At 42.3% G+C, this 27182-nt stretch overlaps 1 protein-coding gene across 1 annotated transcript in view; it reads right to left on the reverse strand.

Moving 5' to 3' along the window:
* Positions 1-12309: 12309 nt before the first annotated feature.
* The window catches only part of SHC2 (SHC adaptor protein 2), a 99671-nt gene continuing 84798 nt past the window's right edge, over positions 12310-27182 (reverse strand). Inside the window, exons 11-13 of the mRNA XM_077475615.1 lie at positions 20076-20368; positions 16931-17065; positions 12310-13177 (exon numbers count right to left, since the gene is read on the reverse strand). Coding sequence (XP_077331741.1) covers positions 16931-17065; positions 20076-20368 — 428 coding nt within the window. The 3' untranslated portion in view covers positions 12310-13177. The remainder of the gene's footprint in view (positions 13178-16930; positions 17066-20075; positions 20369-27182) is intronic.

A 27182-nucleotide genomic window follows, 5' to 3' on the forward strand; every position in this document is an offset into this window, starting at 1 on the left:
TCGCACATTTTCCGTCGGAAAGTCCGACCGTGTATACAGGGCATAAGGGATGGCTATAACCTTATCAACCAATCCCAAATGCGTACCCCACTCCCCATTATTCAGAGGAGGAGGATGAAACTTCCTCCTCCAGTCCTGCTGCCAGTGCCCCATCCCCATCTTTCACCTGTAGCTGATGGCTGCACTGTGAAGGAACAGACTGGATTTTGATGCAAAGAGGGTAAGTGAACTCTTGAGACCCTGATTCAATGTTGTGAGGGCAGCTCTGGGGACCCTAATGTAAAGAACAGAGGGTCTGGGGACCCTGATATTAAGAGGAGTGACTGTGGAAACCCTGATGTAAGGAGGGTTGCTTTGAGGACCCTGATGTATGGGGGTAGCCCTCGGGTCACTGATGTTGCAAGGAGGGGACTCTGGGAAGTATGATATAAGAGGAGTGACTCTGGGACCCTGATGTAAGGAGGGGGCTCTGGGAGTCCCTATGTAAGGAAGAGGTGTTCTGGAGACCCTGAAGTAAGGAGGAGGGCTCTGGGAATCCTGATGTAAGGAGGGGGATTCTGGGAACCCTGATGAAGGAAGGGGACTCTAGGGAACCTGATGTGGGGAGAGGGACTCTGGGGCCCTGATGTAAGAAGGGGGGTTCTGGGAACCCTGATTTAAGAGATGTGACTCTGGGGACCCTGATGTAAGGAGAGGGCTCTGGGAACCCTGGTGCAATGAAGGGGGGTCCTGGGGACCCTGATGTAAGGAAGGAGACTCTAGGGAACCTGATGTAAAGAGGGCGACTCTGGGGATCCTGATGTAAAATGGGTCGCTATGGTGCCCCTGATGCAAGGGGGGTGACTCTGGGGACCCTGATGTATGGAGGGAGGCTCTGAGAACAATGATGTATGAAGTGTAGTGTGAAGGAAGTATGTGTGAATGTAAACAATACATGTGAACTAAAAATACCAGTTTTTCATTGCAAAGTTTTCTAGAAAGGGTATTTAGTAGTGTGCAGAGGGTTTATCCAGAATTTCTGATTGAAGGAAGGGGACACTTTGGTGTAAATAGTGGGTGACTCTGGAGACCCTAATGTACAGGGAGTGGCTCTGGGGACCCAGATGTTAAAAGGGGGGTGACTCTGGGGAACCTGATGTAAGTGGGATAGCTCTGGGGACCCTGATGTAAGGGGGCAACCCTGGGGACCCTGAGTTAAGATAGGGGGCTCTGAGGACTCTGATATAAGGATTAGGGGGACCCTGATGTAAGGGGGAGGATTTGGGGATCTGATTTAATTAGGGAATCTCTGGGGACCTTATATAAGGGAGTGGCTCTAGGGACCCTGATGTGAGGAGTGGGACTCTGGGGTCCCTAATGTAAGAAGGGGGGCTTTGGGGACCCTAATGTAAGAAGGGGGACTGTATCGACCCTATTGTGAGGAGAGGGACTCTGAGAACCTGATATAAGGAAGGGGACTCTGTGGACTCTTATATAAAGGGGGATCTTGATGTATAAGGGGTGGTTAAAGGGACCCTGATGTAAGGGGGTAGCTCTGAGGACCCTGATGAAAGGGGGGTGACTCTGGGGACCCTGATGCAAGGAGGGGGCTCTAGGAACCCTGATGTATGGAAGGGGGTTCTGGTCACCCTGATGTAAGGAAGGGGACTCTGGGGACCCTGATGCAAAAGGAGGTGGCTCTAGGTACCCTGATGTAAGGGAGGTAGCTCTGGGACCCTAGTGGAAGGAGGTGACTCTGGGGACCCTGATGCAAGAAGGGGGGCTCTGAAAACCCTGATGTAAAAGGAAGATGTTGCGGACCCTAATGTAAGAGGTGTAGCTCTGGGGACCCTGATGCAAGGGGGATGACTCTGGGGACCCTGATGTTAGTTGAGGGGTTCCAAGAACCTTCATGTATGAAGGGGCTCTGGGGACCCTGATGTAAAGAAGTATGTGTGAATTTAAACAAAATGTGTGAACTAAAAATCCTTGTCTTCATTACAAAGTTTTCTAGAAAGGGCAGTGTGAATTTCTGATGTAAGGAAGGGGACTCTGAGGAGCCCGATGTAAAAAAAAGGGTGACTCGGGGGACCTTGATGTAAAAGGAGGGTGGCTCTGGGGACCCTGGTGTAAAAGGGGTAGCTCTGGGGACCCTGATGTAATGGAGTAACTCTGGGGACCCTGATGTAAGGAGAGTCACTGATGTAAAGGGGTTTGCTTAATCTAGGGACTCTGTTGTAAGAGGGTTGCTCTGGGGGCCCTGACATAAGGGTGTGCCTCTAGGGACTCAGTTGTTTGAGGGGGGGCTCTGGGGACCCTGATGTAAGGGGGTGGCTCTGGGGACCCTGAGATGTTAGGTGGGTGGATCTGGAGACCCTAATGTAAAGGGGGTGACTCTGGGGACCCTGATGTAAGGGGGGTGACTCTGGGGAACCTGATATAAAGGGGAGAACTCTGATATGGAGGAGGAACTCTGTTTGGGGGGGAACTCTGATGGGGATTGTTGATGTAAAAAGGGAATCTGATGTGAACAGATGGGTTTGTCCTGATGCTGCACTCTATATATTGTTTTGTATGTTACTTACTCCTGACACTATACTGACTCTGACTCTACACACTCTATACATTTACATTTTATAGTCCTGACCAAAGTGTTCATTGTCCCAACAGTTGCTGGTTTTAATGAAGTTCTTCTTTAAGGTGGGCCCGGACAAAGGGGGAGATTTACTAAAACTGTTGCACACAGAAACTACTGCAGCTTTGCATAGTAACCAATCAGCTTCTAACTTCAGCTTTGACAATAAAACCTGGAAGCTGATTGGTTACTATGTACAGCTGCATCAGATTTTTCTAATTTCTGTTTTCTATTATGAAACAGCAAATAATTGCTGTCTGGTGTGCCCAGTAACAGGAATAAGAACTCAAAAAAAGAATTGCTAATTACCCAAGTTTGTATAAACAATACCAAGTTTTGGTGATTTGTACCTTTAATTTTCTTGTCCCTGGAACTGTTAATACATGTAGTGCCGCTCTAAGCAAATAAGGGGAATGTGTATTGTCCCACTGGTACTAAAGAATGAGGTGTTGGCTAAAAATATCACCATACAGTAGTGTATAGCATACTTAGAAAGATCGCTGCTCAACCCTATCTAGTCTATGTGGTAAACGTGTGTAGGATGGCCTCAGCCTTGCACCACTCCACAAGCCATACCCTCTGACTTGTTTCGCCCCACCCACCGGGGTTTAGTCATAAAAGAATACTTCTATGACTAAGCCCTGATGGGTGGGGATGAAACATGTCAGAGGGTATGGCTTGTGGAGTGGTGAAAGGCTAAGGCTATCTTATACACATTTACCACATAGACTAGATTGGGTTGAGCAGCGATCTTTCTTAGCCCTTGTACACACGGTCAGAGAATCTGTCAGAATGAGTCTTATCGGACCGTGTCGTCAGATAATCCGACTGTGTGTGGTATGCATCGGACTGATTCCATCCGAATCTCCGTCCGACCCAATTTTCCAACATGTTGGAAAGATTTCCCGACCAACTGGGCTGGACGGACCTAATCCAATCATGTGTAGAGCATTTTCATCGGACCAAGTGCCACGCATGCTCAGATCAAATTCCTACATCAAGAATGCTATACACTACTGGATGGTGATATTTTTAGCCAACACCCCATTCCTGATATGTTATCACTGCTTGATTGCAGTGATAACATATCAGTAGTAACTTGTTGGGTGATACGAGAACAAAAACTTTTGCAAAGTCTGCTGCCCTGAAAAATCACACAATAAAAAGCTTTTTTTCTCTCTAGTGTACTTTTAAAAGGCTGACCACAAATGGAGATACTGTATGTCTTAACAACTTAAAGTGGTTGTACCCTAAAAATAAAAATAAAAAAGATCCTGTTCCTTTATGGCATGATCTATAGCACAGCACTTGTGCTGTGTAATTTTTCCCTTTTTATTTTGTAATGTACCTGGTTGATCCTGTCTGTTCCTGTGTCCTCCTGTGTGTGCTGACCACAGTAATCATGGCTGCTGAGCCATGATACGGTGGTCAGTTTATGTGCCTTTGTTATCCTGCTCTCTGCTGTTAGTCTCTCCCCCTCCCTGCCTGTATGCGTGAGAGCCAATCTCCCACCAGCAAATAGAGACAATCATAGATAATAGACAAAAGAAACCACACCTTGTCACCCGAGACTCAGATTGAGGTGTGGTTTCTTATGTCTATTATATAAGCATTGAGTCAGCACGCAGCCTGTACCCCAGGACGATGTCAGCCTGTGACAAAACACGTTAGTAGGAGGGACATGCTGATGTCACCATGGTGCTACGATCCTGGAAGAATGGGTGGTCAATACAAGCCATACAAGGCTTTTTACTAATGCTCTTTATTGTACTCCTTATTGTAAGTGCAATACTATTTTTATTATTAAAGGTGTAGTTGGTGAGCTTTTTCTTTTTGGGTTACTCTGGCTACCCTGGTATGCCCACTGACTATGGAGCTTATTCCTGGTCCATATGAGAGTATAAGGACATTTGCTTGGCATTACCCAGTTTGGATTGAGTTCTATCTGTGAGCTGACATCAGATTCCCACTTTAGGATAAAGGCCCTGGCTGGGTTTTAGCCCACTGGTGGTCCCTGACAAGCGGCACTGGTGAGCCCTGACATGGTGGTCCCTGACATTTGGCACTGATGGACAATGATAGGCTGCACTGGTTTGCATTTATATTAAATGCATTAAATGTATTGATTTAATTTAAATGTATTTATTAAATGCATTAAATTAATATTATATTAATATGCATTTATATTAAAATGCTTTGTATTTATAAGGCTGTAATCTATCATATCATGTTTTATGTATGGCTGGCAGACTGCAGAATGAGGGGTGTGATTTATGTTGAAGTGGGCGAGTTCACATTTACATGTACAAGCCTAGTGTACCTTCCACATTCACTCCCATCCCAAGGATTCATGGGAAATGTAGGCTGATTACAGTTAGAGAGAAGAGGATATGATGCAATCACTCTTCTAATGCTGCGTACACATGACTGGACTTTCCGGCAGATTAGTCCATCAGACAATCCGATCGTGTGTGGGTTAATCCGATCCTTTTTCGGTAAAAAAATCTGGCGGACCTAGAAATAGAACAGTGTTTTAAAAAAACTGTGTTTTTGCTTGTACATGATTGGATGATAAAATCAGCAGAGCTTCCACTCATTTCAGATCTACCCCCAGATCTTCAAGTGCAAAGTGGATTTGCCTTTCATAAATAAACCCCTTACTCCGTTCGTGTGTGGCAAAGTCCATTCGTTCGGAAAGTCAGTTGGAACTCCGTCGAATGTCCGTCGAGAAGACAGTCGGACCTAGTCTTCCGGAAAGCCCGGTCGTGTGTACGCGGCATAAGGGATCTTCCCTGCCAGAAAAGATGATGCATTTTTTGAATCACAAAGCTGACTTCCTGAAAATTCAATCAGTCATATCTCTTAAACGGTAAGAAATTTCACAAATGTAAATAATGTTTAGTGTTTTGTGTGGGGAGTGTACTAATGGGGGATTTTTTGAAAATCCCAGAGTTCTGCTTTAAGCTTTAAGTACCCAAACCTGTCTTGATATCTGCTTCCTCTCAACCCTTACACAGGAGCACTTGGATTGGTAGAGGGAGGAAAAGCACTACCAGTCAATCAGACTATGCTGCATGCACATCTGATAACAAGTAACATTTTTATAGGAGGAGAGTAAAATGAGTGGATGACTTATCCATTTTTCGGCATTCCTTCATTCTCCAATCAGCAGGCTGAGGGCAAGAAAGTGGTTCCATGATATTCCTTAACTCAAACAGAGGTGTACAAATCACAAAAACAGCTGGAGAGAAATACAAACTCTTTAGCACATAAGACAGTTCACATAAGTGTGATTCAATTGTGTTTTTTTTTGTTGTTTCTCTAATGTAGCTATAGGTAGGAACATCTATAACAGAGATAACAAACTCTATATGCAGGTAAGTATGACAGTGCCTGGTAGCCAAGGCCAATGGATTATTAATAAAAATCAGATGTCCCCTTGGCTTTGGTACTTGGCAAAAATAAATCTAGGTGTTCATCAAAATGCATTATTCACCAAGACTTCAGTGAACACCATTACAGACATACTAAGTGGACCCTTTTCTACTTTTAGTTATATATTTGAAGCAGTATTTTAGGCAGACCTAAGGCAATCACAGGTTCATACTACAGGCCTGAAAGAACCATGTCTTGAAATTATTATCATAATTCAACAGACTCAACATTGCCATCCATGGCAATGCCATTATGCATGTGCTGCAGAAAGTGCTGGGACAAGGCCATTTGGTGCCCAGGGCAAAGAGGGCAAACTGTGCCCCCCATTTTTAAGAAAGAATCAATGTAGTTTCAAAACAAGAATATACTTATTATTATTATTATATTAAGGGACACTCTGATGGGCACATTTTATATTAAGGGGCACTCTGATGGGCACAACAAAGCGTGCCCCTTAACGTAAAATGTGCCCATCAGAGTGCCCCTTAATACAAAATGTGCCCATCAGTGTTGCTCTTAAAATAAAATATGCCCATCAGAGTGCCCCTTAACATAAAATGTTAAGACCACCTTCCGCAAAAAAGCATACACTAAGTTAAAGGGGGGTCACTGATATAAGGGGGAAACCTTTATATCTGTGTCCCTTTACATTATTGTATTCACGCCCCCCTTACATCAGTGACCCTCTCTGACTACTCTCAGGTGCACCGTGCAGGGCTCAGTTAGACGGCTCCAGTTTGGTGTCTCTCCACACACATCTGACTTCTCCCAGATGTGTGTGCCCCTCACTGTGCCCATAATCACAGCCTCACTGTGCCCGCCAATGCTGCCTCACTGTGCCCATAATCACAGCTTTACTGTGCCCATAATTGCCGCCTCACTGTGCCTATAATTGCAGTCTGAATGTGCCCATAATCGCAGCCTCTCTGTGCCCATAATTGCAGCCTCACTGTGTTCATCAATGCCACCTCACTGTGCCCATAATCACAGCCTCTCTGTGCCCACCAATGACGCCTCACTGTGGCCATAATTGCTGCCTCACTGTGCCCATAATTACAGCCTCACTGTGCCATCATCGCAGCCTCTCTGTGCCCATGATCGCAGCCTCACTGTGTTCATCAATGCAGCCTCACTGCGGCAATAATCGCAGCCTCACTGTGCCCATAATCGCAGCCTCTCTGTGCCCATAAATGCAGCCTCTCTGTGCCCATAATTGCAGCCTCACTGTACCCATCAATGCTGCCTCACTTTGCCCATAATCGCAGCTTCACTGTGCCAATAATCGCAGCCTCACTGTGTTCATCAATTCAGCCTCTCTGTGCCCATAATCGCAGCCCAATTTTGCCTATGAATGCAGACTCACCATAGCTTGCCTTGGATTACACAGTGGACATTTCCCACTGTGTGTCACATAGCTGGATCGGTGTGTGTTCAGCAGTGCCGTAACAAGGCCCCGCCCCCCCAGACCGGCTCGTGTGATAGGTGGAACACTGATTCAATTTGCTATCACATGAGCTTATCTAGGGGGACGGGACCTTGTTACACCGTGCTGCCGACAACACACAGACCCAGCTATGTGACACACAGCGTTCCCGGCGCTGTGTGTGACAAAGAAGAGGATGAGGCAGGAGCGGAGTGCTGCAGCCAGCCACAGATTAAATCGGCCCCAGGACAGACGGCCTACCCGGTATCCCGGTAGGCCAGTCCAGCCTGTCACACTTCACTGCAGAGACAGCACATGTATGATAATACCATAATGCATGTGCTGCAGATACAGTGCTATCAATGTCAGTGCCATAATGCACGTGCTGCAGACACAGTGCCATCCATGCCAATGCCATAATACATGTGCTACAGAGACAGTGCCATCCATATCACCCCCAAGCAAGCACACACAGGCACTGGCAGCCCCACAAACCACTTCCTCGCTGTTCCTCTGTTTCTGCTGCTGCCTGCACAAATGTCAGCTGAGCTGCTTCCTCTGCCACTGCTGCCTTTTGCCACACAGCTTCTTCTCCAGTCTCAGACCCAGTGGGGAGCAAAGCTGACCGCCGTGAGCAGAGGAAGATAAATTACTCTGCCAGGGAAGGCAATATGCAGGCCGGGACTTGAACCAAGAACAACATGTGGAGCGGGTGCAGAATTTACATGCGCCCGAAACAGAAGAAATAGTCCCTCCCACACACCCACCAGAACATCATTACAGAGGGACCCAGAAAATGGAAAAACACACCTAGATCAGTTAGTAGAAGGGGCGGGGTGGGAGACAAGCTGGCTGAAGAGAGACTTAAAAAAAAAAAAAATTATTCTGCACTCTGTTCAGTTTGCCCAGGCCCCCCTGCTGAGCCAAGGACGCTGGGCCTGGTACAACAGGGTCGGTTGTATTGGCTTATCAGCGGCCCTGCTCAGCTGTGTGCCTTTTTCCATAGACGATAATGCATCTGTATTAAGATCGGTTAAAAATATGGTGATTTTTCACCCATGTGCCAGATGCCTAAGTTGTTTACAATGTGTCAATTTGTGTTGACTTTTCTGAAAAATGCTTAGCTAAAGGCAGGAATATGCCATTTCATTATGGTTTCTGAGATGGACAGTACTTCTGATTACAAAATTAAAACGTATAGGCATAATGCAGCATCTATACAAGTCTGACATATGGGAACAGAATAGAGCATGTTAGACATTTTGCTGCTTCACAGATATCAGCCTTCATATTGTTCACTGGTCTTTTTGCCAAAGAGACACGTTTTACAGTTAAAGTGGTTGTAATCTCATTACAACAACTTTATGCTACAGGTAAGCCTATAATAAGGCTTACCTGTAGCTACCCAGGATATCGGCACATGTGCACTGGAGTAAACTGAAGCAATGGCACGTATGTGTGCCCTTACCGGTGGTTTCCCACAGCGCTGGAGCCACAATACCCAGAAGTAACCCCCCGGGAGAGATGTCGCCTGCTGGAGGGGGAGACGAGGATGGCTGTGGGGGGTTTAGTTCTCGGGTAAGTAATCCATAATGAGCTAGTATGCTATGCATGCTAGCTTATTATGCCTTTGTCTTGCAGGGTTTTTATTTTTTTTAACCAGGGTTTACAATCACTTTAAGGGCTTACTGAATAAGGTAAACCACTCAATAGCAACTTATTGAAAAATGTATCTTTTACTGATTGAACATCAGAAATTTGGAATCTGATTGATTATAGTGGGTTCTACACTTTTACTGCCCATTGCAACATTAATAATCCTATTTTTCTGTTAAAACTCCAGAGTGTTATTTTTATAAAGAAAAAAAAAAGTATTGCCAATATTTAAAGTGTGATAGTACTAAAATTATTGTAGTCAGAACAGTGAAAATTTATTTCTTTTGACTGTGATTTTTGCCTTATTAAAGCAGAGTTCCACCCAAAAGTGGAAGCTCTGCTTATCTCTTCACCCCCCACCCCCCCCCCCCCCAATGCCACATTTGGCACCTTTCGGGGGGGGAGCGGGTACCTGATTTTGACAGGTACCTATCCCCTCTTCTCGGACAATGCTGTGGCGAAGTACGTCAGAAGTCCGGCCCCATTTACTCCTCCTTCCCCCCGCCGCCGGGCCAGTAAGAGAGCGCAGTGTGCTTTGTGCATGCACAGTAGGGAACTGGCTGTGAAGCTGCAAGGCTTCACTGACGGTTTCCCCTACAAGGCTATGGCGGCGGCAGCACCCCCGAGCCAATGGAAACATCAGCTGAAGTGCAGACATCGCTGGATTCCAGGACAGGTAAGTGTCCTATTATTAAAAGTCCGTAGCTATACAGTATGTGCAGCTGCTGACTTAATTTTTTCGTGCGTGGACAGAACACCAAGTCCATCAAGTCCGACCTATGTGTGTGATTACGGTATATGTCAGTATTGCATTGTATATTATATTCCTGTATGTTGTGGGCATCCAGGTGCTTATATAATAGTTTTTTCAAACTATCGATGCCCCCCCTGAAACCACCGCATGTGGAAGGGAATTCCACATCCTTGCCACTATTACAGTAAAGAACCCTGTACGCAGTTTAAGATTAAATGTCTTTTCTTATAATGTTAATGAGTGGCCACATATCTTATGTCTTAGCCCTTGTACACACGGTCAGAGATTCCGACAACCAAATCCGTCAGAGTAATTCTGACGGATTAATTCCGGAAGAGGTCCGGAAGTGATGTTGCATACACACGGTCGGACTAAGTTGTTGGAAAATCCGATTGTACATAACGTGATGACGTTATTTCGTTACGACGGGACTACGTTCAGGCTAGTAGCCAATAGCTTTGGTCTAGGAATTTGATCTGAGCATGCGTGGCACTTTGTCCGTCGGAGTAGGCTACACATGATCAGAGTATGTCCGATCGGAGCATTTTGTCTGAAAATTTTACCGGTAAGTTGGAAAAGTTGGTCCTTTGGATATTCCGAAGGTAACAGTCTGATGCAGACCACACACAGTCGGAATATCCGACAAAACGGTCCGATAGGACACATTCCGTCGGAATCTCCGACCGTGTGTACAAGAGCTTATGGGCACTCCAGAACAGTATATGTAAATTGAAATCATATCCCCTCTCAAGCGTCTCTTCTCCAGAGAGAATAAGTTCAGTGCTTGTAACCTTTCCTCCAGACCCTTTATTAGCTTTGTTGCCCTTCTTTGTACTCGCTCCATTTCCAGCACATCCTTTCTGAGGACTGGTGCCCGGAACTGGACAGCATACCCCAGGTGAGGCTTGACCAGAGTCTTGCAGAGCGGGAGAATTATCATTTTATCTCTGGAATTAACCCCCTTTTTAATGCATGCCAATATTCTGTTTGGTTTGTTAGCACCAAATGCATTATTTTAAATTTTTTCACATTAAACCTCATTTGCTATGTAGTTGCCCACCCCATTAATTTGTTCAGATCTTCTTGCAAGGATTCCACATCTTGCGGAGAAGTTATTGCCCTGCTTAACTTATTATCATCCACAAATCTAGAGATTAAACAGTTTACCCCATCCTCCAGGTCGTTTATGCACAAATTACCATATTTATCGTCATATAACACGCTTAATTTTAAGAGGGATGTTTCAGGAAAAACACTTACATTTTAAATAAAGAATTTTGAAGCAAAATAAGAGTCAGTGCCCAACAATGCAGCCTTATCAGTGCCCATCTGCAGCCTTGCTGTTGCCCATTAATGAAGCCTGATCTGTCCCCATCTTCAGCCTTGTCATTTCCCATCATTGCAGCCTGATCAGTGCCCATCTGCATCCTTGGCATTGCCCATCTGCAGTCTTGTCATTGTCCATCATTGCAGCCTGATCAGTGCCCATCTGTATCCTTGCCATTGCTCATCTGCAGCCTTGCCATTGCCCATCACTGCAGTCTGATCAGTGCCCATATGCAGTCTTGCCATTGCCCATAATTGCAACCTTGCCCATCATTGCAGTCTAATCAGAGCCCATCTACAGCCTTGCCCATCATTGCAACCTGATCACTACCCCTCTGCAGCCTTGCCCATAATTGCAGCCTAATTAGTGCCTATCTACAGCCTTGTCCATCATTGCAGCCTAAGCAGTGCCCATCTGCAGCCTTGCCCATCTCTGAAGCCTAATCTGTGCTCATCTGCAGCCTTGCCCATCATTACAGCCTAACCCATGCCCATCTGCAGCCTTGTCCATAATTGCAAGCTAATCCATACCCATCTGCAGAGAGCCAGATTTCGGAGTCACGCCCCTTGGCTCAGCTACTATAATGAACATACCACCGGTCCAATCCCGGACTTCAACACTAGGAGCCGTCCAGGGGACATGACTGGACGTGACTGCAAGCTGAGTACATAGGAGAGATCCGGTTCTGTCTATTACGGCAAGTCGGCCCTTCCCCTCCAAGTCGGCCCTATATATCGGTGTATAACCTGCACACACGATTTTCCCCCTATTTTAAGGGGGAAACAGTGCATGTTATATGCTGATAAATACAGTAAATAGGATTGGTCCCAGCACAGAACCCTGTGGGACCCCACTTTCCAACTCTGACCATTCCGAGTACTCCCCATTTATTACCAGCCTCTGAACTCGCCCTTGTAGCCAGTTTTCAATCCATGTACTCACCGTACAGTAAACGTTTATGGGCAACTGTGTCAAATGCTTTTGCAAAATCCAGATACACCACATCTACGAGCCTTCCTTTATCTAGATGACAACTTGCCTTCATATAGAAGGTTAATATATTGGTTTGGAAAGAACGATTCTTCATGAATCCATGCTGATTACTAGTAACGATACCATTTGATGGGCTTTAATCAAAATGCTGTAAAGGATGGCCACAGATAGACCATTGCTAGAGATGTGACAGCACTCCAAAACACAAACAATCATTATGTGATAATTGAAAGATTTTGAAAGTTAAGATAATTGAAAGTCATTAATCATGCTGATCATATGTGCAATCCATGTAATATATTTTATACAGACATCTCAGCAACTATATTGCCCACCACTCTTTCTATGTTTGTAAAAAAAAAAAAAAAAAAACAATCCCATCTAATGGAAAGTCTAATGTACTGTATCAGAATAATTGAACTATTGTGTATAAAAAAAAAATAATAATAATCAAAGCAGCATCTTGTTTTTTTTTTTTGCTTGTTTTTTTTTAGGAAATGTGTATAATACAGATTATACTACAAACATGTCAGCCATGCATGGAAGACACAAAGGGATATCTGAAAATGGTGGTGAAAAGGTGTAAGCTTTTACAGCAAAATGAGAAAAGAGACAGCAATAGATTGTTTTGACAGTTCAAAAAGAATTGCACATTTTTATACAGAGGTAACATTGTTCTCTTGGTGGGGGGTAGAATGTATCCTTCCTTTTCTTACATAGTTTTTTTTTTAACAGTGATGGGTTTCATGTCAACAGTTATGAACAGTGTTATTTGAAATGATCCATTTCTTCTAAACTCAGCTACATCCCCTGGTTGAAGAAAGTAGAATAATCCAGTAGTGACTACACGTTCAGGCAGAAAAGAAGACTAGAGGGCCACATATATGGCACGTTGTTAATATTTGTGACCTCATTTAGGAAAAGCTCCTGCGCACTTTCTTTTTTATTGATGTTCATCTCCAATTGTAGGTGACCCTGAAAGACATACAACTTACTAATAAATTGCATGAAAAAAACTTATCATCCACATCACAATTCAAGACCTTCAATTATTACACAAAACTGGATTTTTAAAATTTACTTGGAAAATCTGTTTCTTGGAGTACAGTATAGGACACAGAGTCTTATGCCAGCCGAACCCATTTTTGAAAAACGAACATTCGGCAGTGAGCACAAACGATAGTGCTATCATGTAATGACCGATAAATTGTTCAGTGAACATAAATGAATGCATTTTTTGTTCGTTTTTTACACATACCTAGTGCAGACAGTTCAGATGGGAAACACATTAACCTTTCGTCTATCGTTGGCTTGGCAGAAAATGTCAAAACTTGTCCTTTGTTTTTTCGGCTCAAAAACATCTCAACGATTATCGATTTTGTGCCCATTAACTTGCTGAAAAATGAACGACCTGTCTAAATGACTGAATTTTGGCCGATTTTTCATATAGTGTATGGCCAGGATTAGACGATCAGGTTATTTGCTCACACCCATAGGTGATTGGATACTGGCAAAGCAGAGCTGTCAGGACCCCCATATAACACCCCCCCCCCCAATCCCAGCAATCCCCAGCCAGTATTAAAAGGATACACAGACAGAGGGGAGGGTCTTGTGTACTATATGCTAAGAAATACATTTTTCAGTTCTATAGCCAAAAAAGAAGATTTATTTTTTGTACACTACAGGTCACAGGCAGGGGCAAGGAACACAGCAAACATACTCCAATAGACCCACAGAACAGAAGGGCCCAAGAAGCCTCTAGCATCTTTTGGCCAAAGCCGGTGTCAGCAGATGACTGGAGAATCCAAATGTTAAAACTTTGCAAACTTGTGAACAGAGGACCAGGAGACAGCCATGAAAATCTGTGAAACAGATTGCTGATGCTGAAAAGCCAAAGAGGCACCTGTGTGAAGTGGAGTGGGCCGAAACAGAAAAGGGTTGAACAATTGTTAAATCCACTGTGCCATGGTGGAGCAAAATAAAATTGTCTGTAGTGGAGAGGTAAGCTCACACAGTATAGACTATGTCCAAACAGTGAAGAGAACATACATGGGACATTCTGAAATATTCTGGTTAAGAAAGAATAAAGAGACCACTTTAGGAAAAAAATTCTTAGGTCTCAGGTTGCCCCTTGAGAGTGTTCAAGGCTAAATGCTGATCCAGACCCCACTGGAGTAAGGCCGAGATTTGCTCCATGGAGTACTGCCTAAAATGTAACTTCTTTAATTCACATCAAGGAAAATAGGCTTTCTGGGTGGAGCATTAGCCAATGCGAGAAGTGAACTTCCTAGCACAGAGAAGCAAAAAAATGACCAAATCCAATAAGCCACTGACCCTCAGGATCTGGGCTTCAACAGCAAAGCTGTCAAAGTTAGTGACCAAAAATATCTGGGAAGTCCAAAAGCAGCAGCACAGTGTCTATCAGGATATAAATTACATCTGAGTATCACATCTTTTTGAGCCAATTTAGTGCCATGAAGATCACTGGAAAGCCCTCACATAGATCCTGTTTATCAGTTGAGGAAGTATCTTTATGGGAGGAAAGACATAGATAAGGGAGAACCAAAGTCACCATAGTATCTACAGGGAAGGCTCGAGGATCCCTGAAACTGATGAGAAATCTATCCAGTTTGGTGTTGAACCAGGATGCTAGAATGCCAATGCCCACTATTCTCACCTGTGACAGAAGTCACCTGGGGTGAAGGAACCACTCTCCCGGGACCAGCATGACAGTTAGGGCTGAAACATGCTGTGTTGCCTAGGTCAGAATCAGATCTGCCTCAGTTTAAGCTGCGCAACTTCTGGTGTGCAGCTTAAAGGTTTGGTGGTGGTTGGCGAAGGCAGTGCGAAGTCTGACTTTACCTGCATTGAGAGCCCCCAAAGCTGAGGAGCCTGACATTAAAGGGATATTTGAATAGCAATTAGTTCTAGAATGTTGATGGGAAGTTCAGTTTCGCATTCCTGCTTTGTTTCTTGGACCATTAAGGGCCTGAGAACTCCACCCCAGTAAGACAGGCTGACATCTGTTGCAAGTATCTTCCAGGTTAAAGGCAGGAACAACTTCCCTGATTCAAGCACCAGGTTGGCGATCCATCATGACAGGAACAATTTGGCACTGGGTGACAAACACATAGGCCAGTCCAGAGACTGGTTTGTTTTGTTCTATGCAGTTAGAATGCTGAGTTGTAGCAACCTGGAGTGAAAATGAGCACCATTAAATGCCTTGTAAGAGGCTACCATCTGCCCTAGTACCCTCATACAAAAGAAACTGAGGGACATTTTCTGGACTCAAAATTTCAGCAGAGGAACTAGATCGTATCTGGTGGAATAAAGACCCAAGCCTTGTTTGTGTAAAAAAAAAAAAAACATTCCAGGCATTCCAGGTAGTGAGTTGAATCCAACACAGACATCTGAAATGTTAGGATCAACCTAAAGCTTTGCAACTCTCATATCAACCACTGCCCATTGGAACCAAAGCCTGAGTGGAATGATCCTAAAGCAGCAGGTTGTCTAGATAGCCCACAAAGCCCTGTAACCAAAACCAAGTCAGGATAAGAACCACCATTTCTGTGAAGACCCAAAAGCTGCTGACAGGTCAAAGGGAAAAGTGTCTCACCCACTGCAAAGAGCAAAAATCACTGATGTGGGGAAAAGATGGGGATATGCAAATAGGCATCCTGAATGTCCATGAAAGCTAGGAAATCTTTCTAAAGGAAGGAAGTTATAAACTTTTGAACTTAAAGGAGGAAGCTCAGGGATTTTTGGACTAGGAAGGGAATGTTGCCCTTGGTCTTTGGAACTATAAACAGGCTACAGTACAAACCCTGGAAAGTGCTCCTCCATGGGAACAGAAACAATAGCCCCTAAGGCAAGTTGCTGTTGCAGCGCAGTTGGCAGATCTCCCAGTCACTACAGGGAAGAGGGAAAACTGGGTGGAAAAAAACAGGCTAGGAGACGACTTACTGAACCTAAAAATCCAGGATGTCTGGACCCAGAAATCTGCAAAGGATGACAGATGTCCCTCTACTTGAAGAATTGGGGCATCCCATCACTGTGGGGGGGGGGGGGGCCTTGGAGCTGGATTTAGCTAGCTTGAAAGTCCAGTGTTTGGGTTTCTAACAATAGGGGGAAGGGACTGACTGGGACAGATCCCTGTGCTGGCTCTCTGTGGAGCGATCACGGGTGGCCAGCGGACATTGCAGCCACTGGCCACACGCATAAGCTTCTCCGCTGTGCAGCGGGCATGCGCACGCCTGCCATAGCTGTTAAAGGGACCGACATACAGCTACGGCGATTCGCGGGAAGAAGCCGACATTATAACGACAGTGGCTGGTCGGCAAGCGGTTGAAATATGTTTTCCTCCTTTTTCCACTTTCAATCCTGTGTTCTGTACTGGTACAGATAGATAATGGGCACACCCTTCATCATAGGTGAACGTAATCATTTTTGCAGTGCTAAGGAACTAAAACTAGAGAAAAAAAACCTTTTGGATGGGGTTGAACTTTAGGAACCACACATTTATTTAATCAGGCACCAATAGTATCAGTTCCAATATATAAAATGCCATGCCAATTACTCCAGATCTCTGCATCAAACACAATTAGTCCCCATATTTGGGTAAAAGTAGTTTATTATATCTTTTTTTCTGTTAGTAACATTTCAATATAGACATATACTATAATCAACACTACTATTATTTAACACTTTTTTTGTACTATGATATTTTACCTAGGATGTTGTTCTCCGTGCTATCACCTGCCATAAGTGCAGTTCGCTCTCGGCTGCCACAATCGGTTGTTGGTTATGTAAGTGGTAGGAAATTAAATGACTGATGCTCTCAAAAAGCACATCTTTGGTCCGGACCTGCAAAATACCAGAAAATGAATGGTGTAAATTTCCAGTTCTTGACAAATGTGACAAAGATCCAAGTACAAAAAAAAAAAAACTGTCACAAAACAATTTAATTTAGCACTACACTAAATGACTACATTAAATGACCAAAAACAATTTTGGGGGAAATTTTTCAGCTCCCATGCCAGGACAAGGTGGAAGAATGAAGAAGTACTGTAGTCTTATTGCTGTCAATCTTGTCACTCTCCTGTTAATCAAAAATGTTTAATCAATCACAGTATTGCCAAGTGCCATTGACAATAACAGCAGATGGCCTTTTTTTCTCCAGAAAAAAAATGTTTATTGTGTGGTTGATTTACTAAATGTAAATATGCTTTTCATTTTGCAAGGGTCATTTCAATTAGCTTAGTGAATGCAGTGAAAATTTATTTTGCAAAGAATACCTAATGACAAGCAAGAAATATTGCATTTTGCTTGCACGTGATTGGAATATGGAAGTAAACCAATCCTCATCTCAAATTACAATTTATACAGTCAGCCACTACCACTTTTGAGAGAAGTGAAGAATGTGAACTTTTTGATTACACAACAATGTGATCTTGTAAACAGTTTTTGGCTTTCCAGTCTGGCTGCTTAACCTCTGAGGTCCAGCCTCACGGTTACCTGCATGATTCCTTGGATTCATTCTTGGGGCTCTTTGGAATCCCTGGTTCCATTTGGAAATCTGCTGATCAGGCTATCCTCACTTGATTGACTCGTTGTTGCTGACATTCAAATCCACTATTTCCAGTAAGAGTGTATACCCCTTATCTCGGGTGGAGGACACACTATCCCTGATGCTCTACATGCCTGCTGAGGCCTTTGTACCCCACTTCTGAGCAACAACTTTTCGTGGTGGACCCCATACTGTATATGTTTACCATAGGATAGTTTCACCTTTGGGGCTTCGTTTCTATTCATTATATACATGTTCTGTTTTATATTAATTATATTTTAGATAGATTTTTATCACAAAGTTTTTATTATTTACACACAGTACTTGATATATTGTTCAATGTTTATTGTTTCATATTTTTAGCTCTACATTTCTCACTGATTTTTACATTTCATTTTTGTCACATTCTTATGTAGCAGCTGTTCATTTTTCTTCACTAATTGAGTTAGCACAATAATATCCCCTATCCACACATACAGTCAGGGCATGAGCTAAATTTCCACTTTGGTTTATGTTTACATTAAAGTATTTACATATTCTAAACAAGCCGTAAAGGTACTTTAAAATAAGCCTCATTCACATTAGTAGCTAGAGGCATTGTGGAGAAAAGTATCTTTAAAATCATAACTGAAGCACCAAAAACTTTAGCTTTTTTCCTATTATGCCCTGTACACACGGTCGGAATTTCCGACGGAAAATATGTGTTTGGATCGTGTTGTCGGAAAATCCGACCGTATGTGGGCTCCATCGAACTTTTTCCGTCGGAATTTCCGACACAAAAAGTTTGAGACCAGGATCTAAAATTTTTCGACGGCAAAATCCGATCGCTTAAATTCCAATCGTGTATAAACAATTCCGACGGATAAAGTGCCACGCATGCTCAGAATAAATTAAGAGACCACAGCTATTGGCTACTGGCCCGTTTATAGTCCAGTTGTATGTCACCCTGTTCAGAACGATCGGATTTTCCAACAACTTTGTCCTGTGTACGCAAGACAAGTTTGACACAAAATCCGTCTGAAAAAATCCGATGGATTTTGTTGTCGGAATGTCCGACCGTGTGTACAGGACATTACTGTATACTGCACCAGAATCTTGGCCGTTTGCCAGACTTTATTGTCAGCACATTCTAGGCTAACAGTCTTTATTGTGATCTTTGTAGATTTTGAGAAGATTATGTAAAGATATGTCCATAGTCTCAGGACAGGTGCACTAAGTAATATTTCTTAAATATATGTTAACCTTAGTAGCCAAGTACATTCCATCTTTTTAAAGGTCTGATTTCAATGGCAGAGTTTGGGGTAGTTGCTTTGGGTTACTGCACTTAAAAATGATTATTATGCATAAGAACCCTTTACTGAGGCAGACAGAGTTGCATTATGTGTAGGCAACAGAAAATAATAATAATTTAAAAAAAAACTGGATTATATACGAATAATAACAAATAATCAATGATTGTTCACAGCAGTAACCACATATCACTAAAATATCAGTTTTGAACAAACCCTTTAAAATCACACTTTGGAATTATGTCAGTCTACCAAATGATACAGGAACCTTCTGTCAGAAGAATTTAAGGTGTCAATACAAAACCAGTGAACACAGTGAGTGATAACCTTTTTTTATAACTGTTTCCAATTCACTAACACACTCTAGTGACCAATCAGTGTTGGATATCACAAAATTATAGACTTACCCAAGTATTTGACCATCATCCAACTGTTTCAAATATCAGTTTGATTAACCTCTTGGCGCCAACAGTATGCATATATGCAGCCTCTTGCCGGGTTAGCCTTAACGCTGAGGGGCCACATGTATGCGCCCTGCACACTGCCGAGGCGGTAGCCAGTGGGGATCGGTAAGCCCCCGATGCATACTTGCAATCGGGTGCTTTACGATCATGTGATTGCTGTGAATCCAAGTTGCATTTAGACACATTAAAATCATTGGTGTTGATTTACTAAAGGCAAATAGACTATGCACTTTTCAAGTGCAGTAGCTCCAGAGCTTAGTAAATGAGTAGAAGGTTTGTTGACTTTCATCATCCAATCATGTGCAAGCAAAATTGCAGTTTATTTTTCTTGCATGTGATTGGGCATTCTTTGCAATATGAAGGTTTACCTCACTTAATAAGCTCTGTGAGCAACTGCACATACAAAGTCTATTTGCCTTTAGTAAACCAACCCCATTGTATGTTAAAAGGCTTCATATCTCAATGATAACAGTAATATTTAACTTTACAAAAGAGCCTAGAAGCTTGGGATTAGTAGTTCTAACATATGTTCTTATCTCAATAAAGGTTCTTACCACTCCCTCTGGATCCACCAATAACAGATGTTTGGGCTGTCCATTGTGCATTCCTGTTAACACATATTGTCCTGGGTTGGTGATGCTGTCCCTGACTAGAAAGTCTCCATCTTTTTGAAGAAGTTTCTCTGCTTCCCTTCTGCTCATTTTTCCTTGGTACCATGGCTCTCCTTTGAGTTGCTCTTCTGTAGGTGCAACAGGAGCTCTTCTGGTTGGAGGACTTGGCCATTGATCCACCTTTTGGGTAGCTGAGAGGCTGGACTCATGGAGTTTCAAAGCATCTTCAAATGGTCCTAACACCAAGTGATATTAGTTAATTGCATACTGGCTGGATATTGTGTTTATTTACAGACCAAATAGCTCTATTCACAGTACAAACCTTGCTGACACTATCACGTATTGCTACATCACACTGCACCGCATCTGCCCTTGTACAGTAGCCCTTGTTTACTGATGTTTTCATATTCTACTATGATATAGGAAAAGACAGGTAAAGAAATAGTGTTTCTCATAAAGAACTTGTATATGTTTTGTTGTTTCTGTGATATGCCTACACTGTCTTCAGTTATGTTATGTATGCACTAATACATTTACATACAGTAAATTCAGACAGAAATGAAATTTGCCTGGAGAAAATGTTAAACTAGGCAAAACATTTTAAATAGTTGAAATAATTTTTATTCTAAAACTTGTGTTCCAGTGTTGTGCTGTAAATTGCCCCAATACACTATTCATTTGTTTTGCAAAGGCATTGAATCCATTCATATCTTGTGACAACTGTACTCTTTTTATGTGTACAAGCGTTTTTTGTATTTGTGTTTCCTGAGAAACTCCCTAGGTATATATACAATGAGATATGTGGCTAATGCCGATAATGAATAGTTAATTGCACATTAACTAAGGACGCAGTTACATTATAAGATTATTGGCTGTTCCATTCTGTTTGTTTCAAAAGTAACACACACAGCACAATCATTTTCTAGTTGCATGTTACAGGCCATAGAGCTGCACAGAGGTGTAAGATTCAGAGCCATCATCTCAGTGACCATATTCATCATTTCTAAATCCAATATTGTTAAGTGGAGGGAGCATCCTACTACATATAACAAACAAAAGCCAAAGCAAAATATATGAGACTTTAATTAGGCATATGAGAAAACAAGCAAAAAAATGCTGCTAAAGGTATATTGTTTTTATAACAAAAGCCATTATTTCTCTCATTAAAAATGCAGAGGGAATTATCCCTGGACAATTAAAAACATCAAAATAACATGTTTGAAGATATGATACAATAAAAATAACTCGCTCTAGGTGTCTATTTCCTAATGATCTCTCCCCTCTCCAGGCGTGGGTGCAGCTCAATATACAACCATATGCAAAAATTGAACAAAAAGGTCCGGATGGCTGTACTCCAATGATAACGATTTCTTTATTGTTGTAATAAATCCATGCAGCAAGGATAAAACCACTGACACATTTCACACCATTACAGCAGGTGCTTATTCATAGCTAAGTTTTAAAATAACGACAAAGACATATATACGCAAGCAAACAAAACCATAAATTGGGGTAATTAGGCATGGTGCACGCCCACTACAGGTGACACAATGCTCTCAGTTGATGTAAAGGCGAGTCAGCTTAACTTCTCTCTCACATGATCACAAGGTTAACTCTTCAGACAAAAAAAAAAGACAAACAAACCAAACCCACAAAAGATATATAAATAACGACCAACAATTTAACGGTGATGCATACTTGACATAATTAAACCACCTAAACAGGTGGAAAATACCCCATTCAAAAAAGTCTTCTAAAAACAAAAATATAGTTTAAAAAAAAACTTTCCATAAAAATATACAGTATCTCAAAAAAGTGAGTACACCCCTCACATTTTTGTAAATATTTTATTATACCTTTTCATGTGACTACACTGAAGAAATGACACTTTGCTACAATGTAAAGAAGTGAATGTACAGCTTGTATAACAGTGTAAATTTGCCGTCCCCTCAAAATAATTCAACACACAGCCAATAATGTCTAAACCACTGGTAACAAAAGTGAGCACACCCCTAAGTGAAAATGTCCAAATTGGGCCCAATTAGCCATTTCCCCTCCCTGGTGTCACGTGGCTCGTCAGTGTTACAAGGTCTCAGGTGTGAATGGGGAGCAGATGTGTTAAATTTTGTATTATCGATCTCAATCTCTCATACTGGTCACTGGAAGTTTAACATGGCAACTTATGGCAAAGAACTCTGAGGATCTAAAAAAAAAAGAGTTGTTGCTCTACATAAAGATGGCCTAGGCCATAAAAAGATTGCCAAGACCATGAAACTGAGCTGCAGCTTGGTGGCCAAGACCATACAGCAGTTTAACAGGACAGGTTCCACTCAGAACAGGCCTCGCCATGGTCTACCAAAGAAGTTGAGTGCACATGCTCAGCATCATATCCAGAGGCTGCCTTTGGGAAATAGAGGGATGAGTGCTTCCAGAATTGCTGCAGAGGTTGAAGGGGTCGGGGGGTCAGTCTGTCAGTGCTCAGACCATTCACTGCACACTGCATCAAATTGGTCCGCATGGCTGTCATCCCAGAAGGATGACAGCCATCTAAAGATGATCCACAAGAAAACCCTAGTTTGCTGAAGACAAGCAGACTAAGGACATGGATTACTGGGACCATGCCCTGTGGTCTGATGAGACCAAGATAAACCTATTTGGTTCTGATGGTGTCAAGTGTGTGTAGCAGCAACCAGGTGAGGAGTACAAAGACAAGTGTGTCTTACCTACAGTCAAGCATGGTGGTGGGAGTGTCATTGTCTGGGGCTGCATGAGTGCTGCCAGCACTGGGAAGCTACAGTTCATTGAGGAAACCATGAATGCCAACATTTACTGTGACATACTGAAGCAGAGCATGATCCCCTCCCTTCAGAGGCTGAGCTGCAGGGCAATATTCCAACATGATAACGACCCCAAACACACCTCCAAGGCGACCACTGTTTTGTTTTTTTTTTGCAAAATCTTTTTTATTACATTTTTCATTAGCATACAAATTTAGCCCACACAGGGGCCAAACCTTTGCCCATGCAGGGTCAGTTCTTCTGATGCGGCAACATACCGCAACAGGGCACAACATACAACATAAACAAACTAACTTATACTATAACCCCAATGTGGGGAGAGGTTCATTTCAGGAGAATCTGTGCTCAAACTGGTACCAACAGGATAATACAACATGAGATTAGTTGGGACAATATATTAACAGACTAGAGATATAGTGTTAATCTAGGAATTGGTTACTGCATCAGTTGCTGTGGTATTATCATCTAGCCAACAGGTCCATACTAGGCGACCACTGTTTTGCTAAAGAAGCTGAGGGTAAAGGTGATGGACTGGCCAAGCGTGTCTGCAGACCTAAACCCTAAATTCTATTGAGCATCTGAGGGGCATCTTCAAATGAAAGGTGGAGAAGCACAAGATCTCTAACATCCACCAGCTCTGTGATCGAGAAATCGATGCCCAAGGGGTTTAAGGCAATGCTGGAAAATAATGACACTAAATATTGACTATTTGGGCCCAATTTGGAGTGGTTTAGACATTAATGGTGGTGTTTTGAGTTATTTTGAGGGGACAGAAAGTTTTAACTGTTATACAAGCTGTACACTCACCACTTTACATTGTAACAAAGTGTAATTTCTTCAGTGTTATAACATGAAAAGATATAATGTGAGGGGTGTACTCACTTTTGTGTCAATCTGTTGAGCTAATTGTTTGTTCAAAAAACCTTTACCTAGAACCTATACCTATCATTATTGGTCTGCCTGTTAAAGGATTACACCCTTTATGGACTTTAGACAAGAAATGAAATATTGGCATGATAGGATATTCTGGCAAAAACATGTTAATGTCTTTATGTGTGAAGATACCCATCGTGACTCCCTTTTCCTATAGCAATGTTAATTCTTTTTTATAAGGCTGTGTTGGATCACCTCTGAGATAAACATAGGTGCTAGAATCAGAAAGCTGATGGGTGGCGTCATTACTGTAGTCTCCGGAGTCCATAACCACTGTTAACCCACCTTTGTCAGCATTTCTGATTACCACACTGCTGTCATCCATCAGGGTTTTAATGGCTTTCTTTTCTTCAATAGTAAAGTTATTAATTGAACATTTAGTAAAAGATTTCTTCGCTAAATTAACTAGATTTCCCTCAATTAATTACTGAAAAGTATCAATATCCTATCCATATCCTTGCCACATTAATGGGATAAAAATCTGATCTTATCTTAAACGGTATACCATCAGCTAACGCTGTTTGTTCATCGCGACAAGGATTGTACTCCACTGCCAAATAAAGTAGATCCCCTAGTGCACAAACTTCAGGAAAGAGATATGGGGAAGAAAGGGAGAGAGGAGAAAGAACAGGAGGTGAAGGAGGAGACAAGGAAGGGGAGGAAAACTGAGATGAAAGAGAAGGAGGCGACTCACCCACCACCATATCACCACAAGAAGGAATTGGATCACATTCTCCATAGTAATGCTTTCTGAGTGTCAGAAAGCGGAGCAATCTGTTAATGCCCAAAACTGTGCCAAAAAGATTGTATTGTTTAATCGAGCAGAAGTTCAATCCACGTGACAAAAGAGACACTTTGGAGCCCTTCATGGCTCTCTTAGACAAATTCAGAAGATTAGCCGTTGTTGTTAATGGCAACTGATATCTGCTTCCGTTGGTGGTGTCTCCTTCCTCCCCTTCTTGTCCTCTTCCGTCTCTCTTCTTTTTTTTGATTGAGCCCCTGGCTCCTTTGTTTAAAGTCTGTGGATTACGTTTGCCAGCTCCCTGACTTCCCGAAGCCTCTGGTCATGAATCAGAATTAGTGACAGCTAATGTGTCATTAGCTGACTCAGCTTCTAAATCTGAGAAGCTGACCTGTTTTTTAGTGCGATGCCAATGTGGCCGGGTATATATGGGTTTCTTCCACGAATAGACAAAAGGAATAAGCAACTGCTGTAACGGTGTGAAATGCGTCAGTAGTTTTATCCTTGCTGCATGGATTTATTACATCAATAAAGAAATCGTTTTCACTGGAGTGTGGCCATCCGGATCTTTTTGTTCAATTTTTGAAGATATGTGCTTTCATATAAGAATATTATATTGTTCTTTGGGCCACACATTTTACGCAATGCCGCTATGGATTTTATTTCCATATTCCCAATAATGGTCCATAAGGAGAGGGTTTTGGCAGCGGAATGCGGTGGCTCGTCTCATGTGTATTTAGATCTAAGCTTTGTAAACCTTTTTAGATAGATAGATGGTCATATCCATTTGGTAAGCGTGCATTTCTACAAAAAAAAATTAAAACTATATAGCTGCTCCCTAAATCGTGGGCATACCACTGTGCAGGTTGAATAGTGATAGTAGGGGGTGCTAAATATGTCTTTGAATTTATGTATACGCTGTTATATATATTTTTTATATATTTTTAACTATTTTATTGTAATTAATTGTCCATGTAAATAATTTTTGCATTTATTGTATCTGTCTAAATTGCGGATTGGGGAGCCAGTGCATGATTTATAAATATAACATAAATGTTAAAAACTGTCCAGACCAATTGGGGTTGTGGAAGGTGGAGAATTGTGGCTCCACCAATCGCATCTCACTTCCACGCCATATAGGGCTACCATGCCCAGTGACCAGTATGCTTCCTGATGACGTAGCAATTACAAAACGTACGTAGAGGCGCTTACGATCACATCGTTTCCGGGTCCCAGCTTCCAGTTTCTCTCTCGCAAGGAGTGGAACGCATGCCGGCTCTGTAATGTGAGCCCAGTTGTGCACGGTTCCCATGTAAGGTATCGCAGGCAATCTTCAGTGCCAGGACAAGGCACCATCAAATGTAAGTAGGCAATTTTTGTATTTGATATCCTTTAAAAAAAACAGTATTGCTCTATGTACTCTCCCTTTGTCTTTTATATGTTACATTTTGTTACATTTTGTTGGAGAGGAGGTCACAGTATAGAAGATCTATCCACTGGCTCAGGGAATCCATCCAGAATTTCCCACACAGCGCATTAGACCTTCTTTTTAATTAAAGAGGTCATGTTTATCTGGTGAGCAGATTTCATATTTGAGCACTTTTGGGTGTACTTGAATTGCAAGTGGAAGTGGAATCGCAAGAAATTATTTTTGTGGTTCAACTCATATAAATGATGTTCAAACCACACATGTGAGGTATCACCGCGATCGTTAGGGCGAGAGCAATAATTATAGCACTAGACCTCCTCTGTAACTCAAAAATGGTAACCTGAAGAAATGTTAAAACTTCACCTATGGTGATTTTTAAGGGTTAAAGTTTATCACCATTGCGATTTTGAAGCATGACATGTTGGATATGAATTTACTCAATGTAACATTATCTTTCACAATATAAAAAAAAAAAATGGGCTAGCTTTACTGTTAATTACCCTAACTTTTTTTTTTTCAATTTCTTTATTTATTTATTTTTCCCCCTTTTTTCCTTCATATAAACAAGAATGGAATTTTACATAAGCAGTCTGAATATCATGCATCAAATTTCCATATTTATACATAATAAAAAGGGAAACATAACAATTCCTTCTATTTCCTTTACCTCTTACTTCCCTTATAGTGTAATATATAAATCCGAGAAAAAAAAAAAAAAAAGCTAAGTTAATGGTAATTTATGGGGACGACTTCGAGGAAACTCCTCCTTCTAAATTCGGTCCCACATACCCTATGTCTGGTCCTGGGTTGGTACTATTCCCAGCCAGGCCAAAGTTTTATTGTTGTCTTCTTATTTCTCATCTTTATTTCCATCCTTGTTTCCCCCCCCCCCAAAAAAATATATATATATATATATATTCCCTTTTTTTTTTTAATCCTACCCCAAACCACCCCCCTCAACACCCCCAAAAACCAAGGAGGGGAGGGGGAGAGGGGAAGTTCTCATCTCCTTCCCCTATATCTCCCCCTCCTCCCCCTTAGATCGCATCAATCTGTCTCTTTCCCTCCTCCGAAGAGATATAAAGATTCCATGGTGTCCATATTTCTAAGTAGGTTTTTCTTCTTTTCCTAGCTGTCCTTATTAGGTC

Source organism: Lithobates pipiens, unplaced genomic scaffold, assembly GCF_037356315.1.
Source record: "Lithobates pipiens isolate NorthernLeopardFrog02 unplaced genomic scaffold, aLitPip1_a1.2 Scaffold_13, whole genome shotgun sequence".
Classification (NCBI taxonomy): domain Eukaryota; kingdom Metazoa; phylum Chordata; class Amphibia; order Anura; family Ranidae; genus Lithobates; species Lithobates pipiens.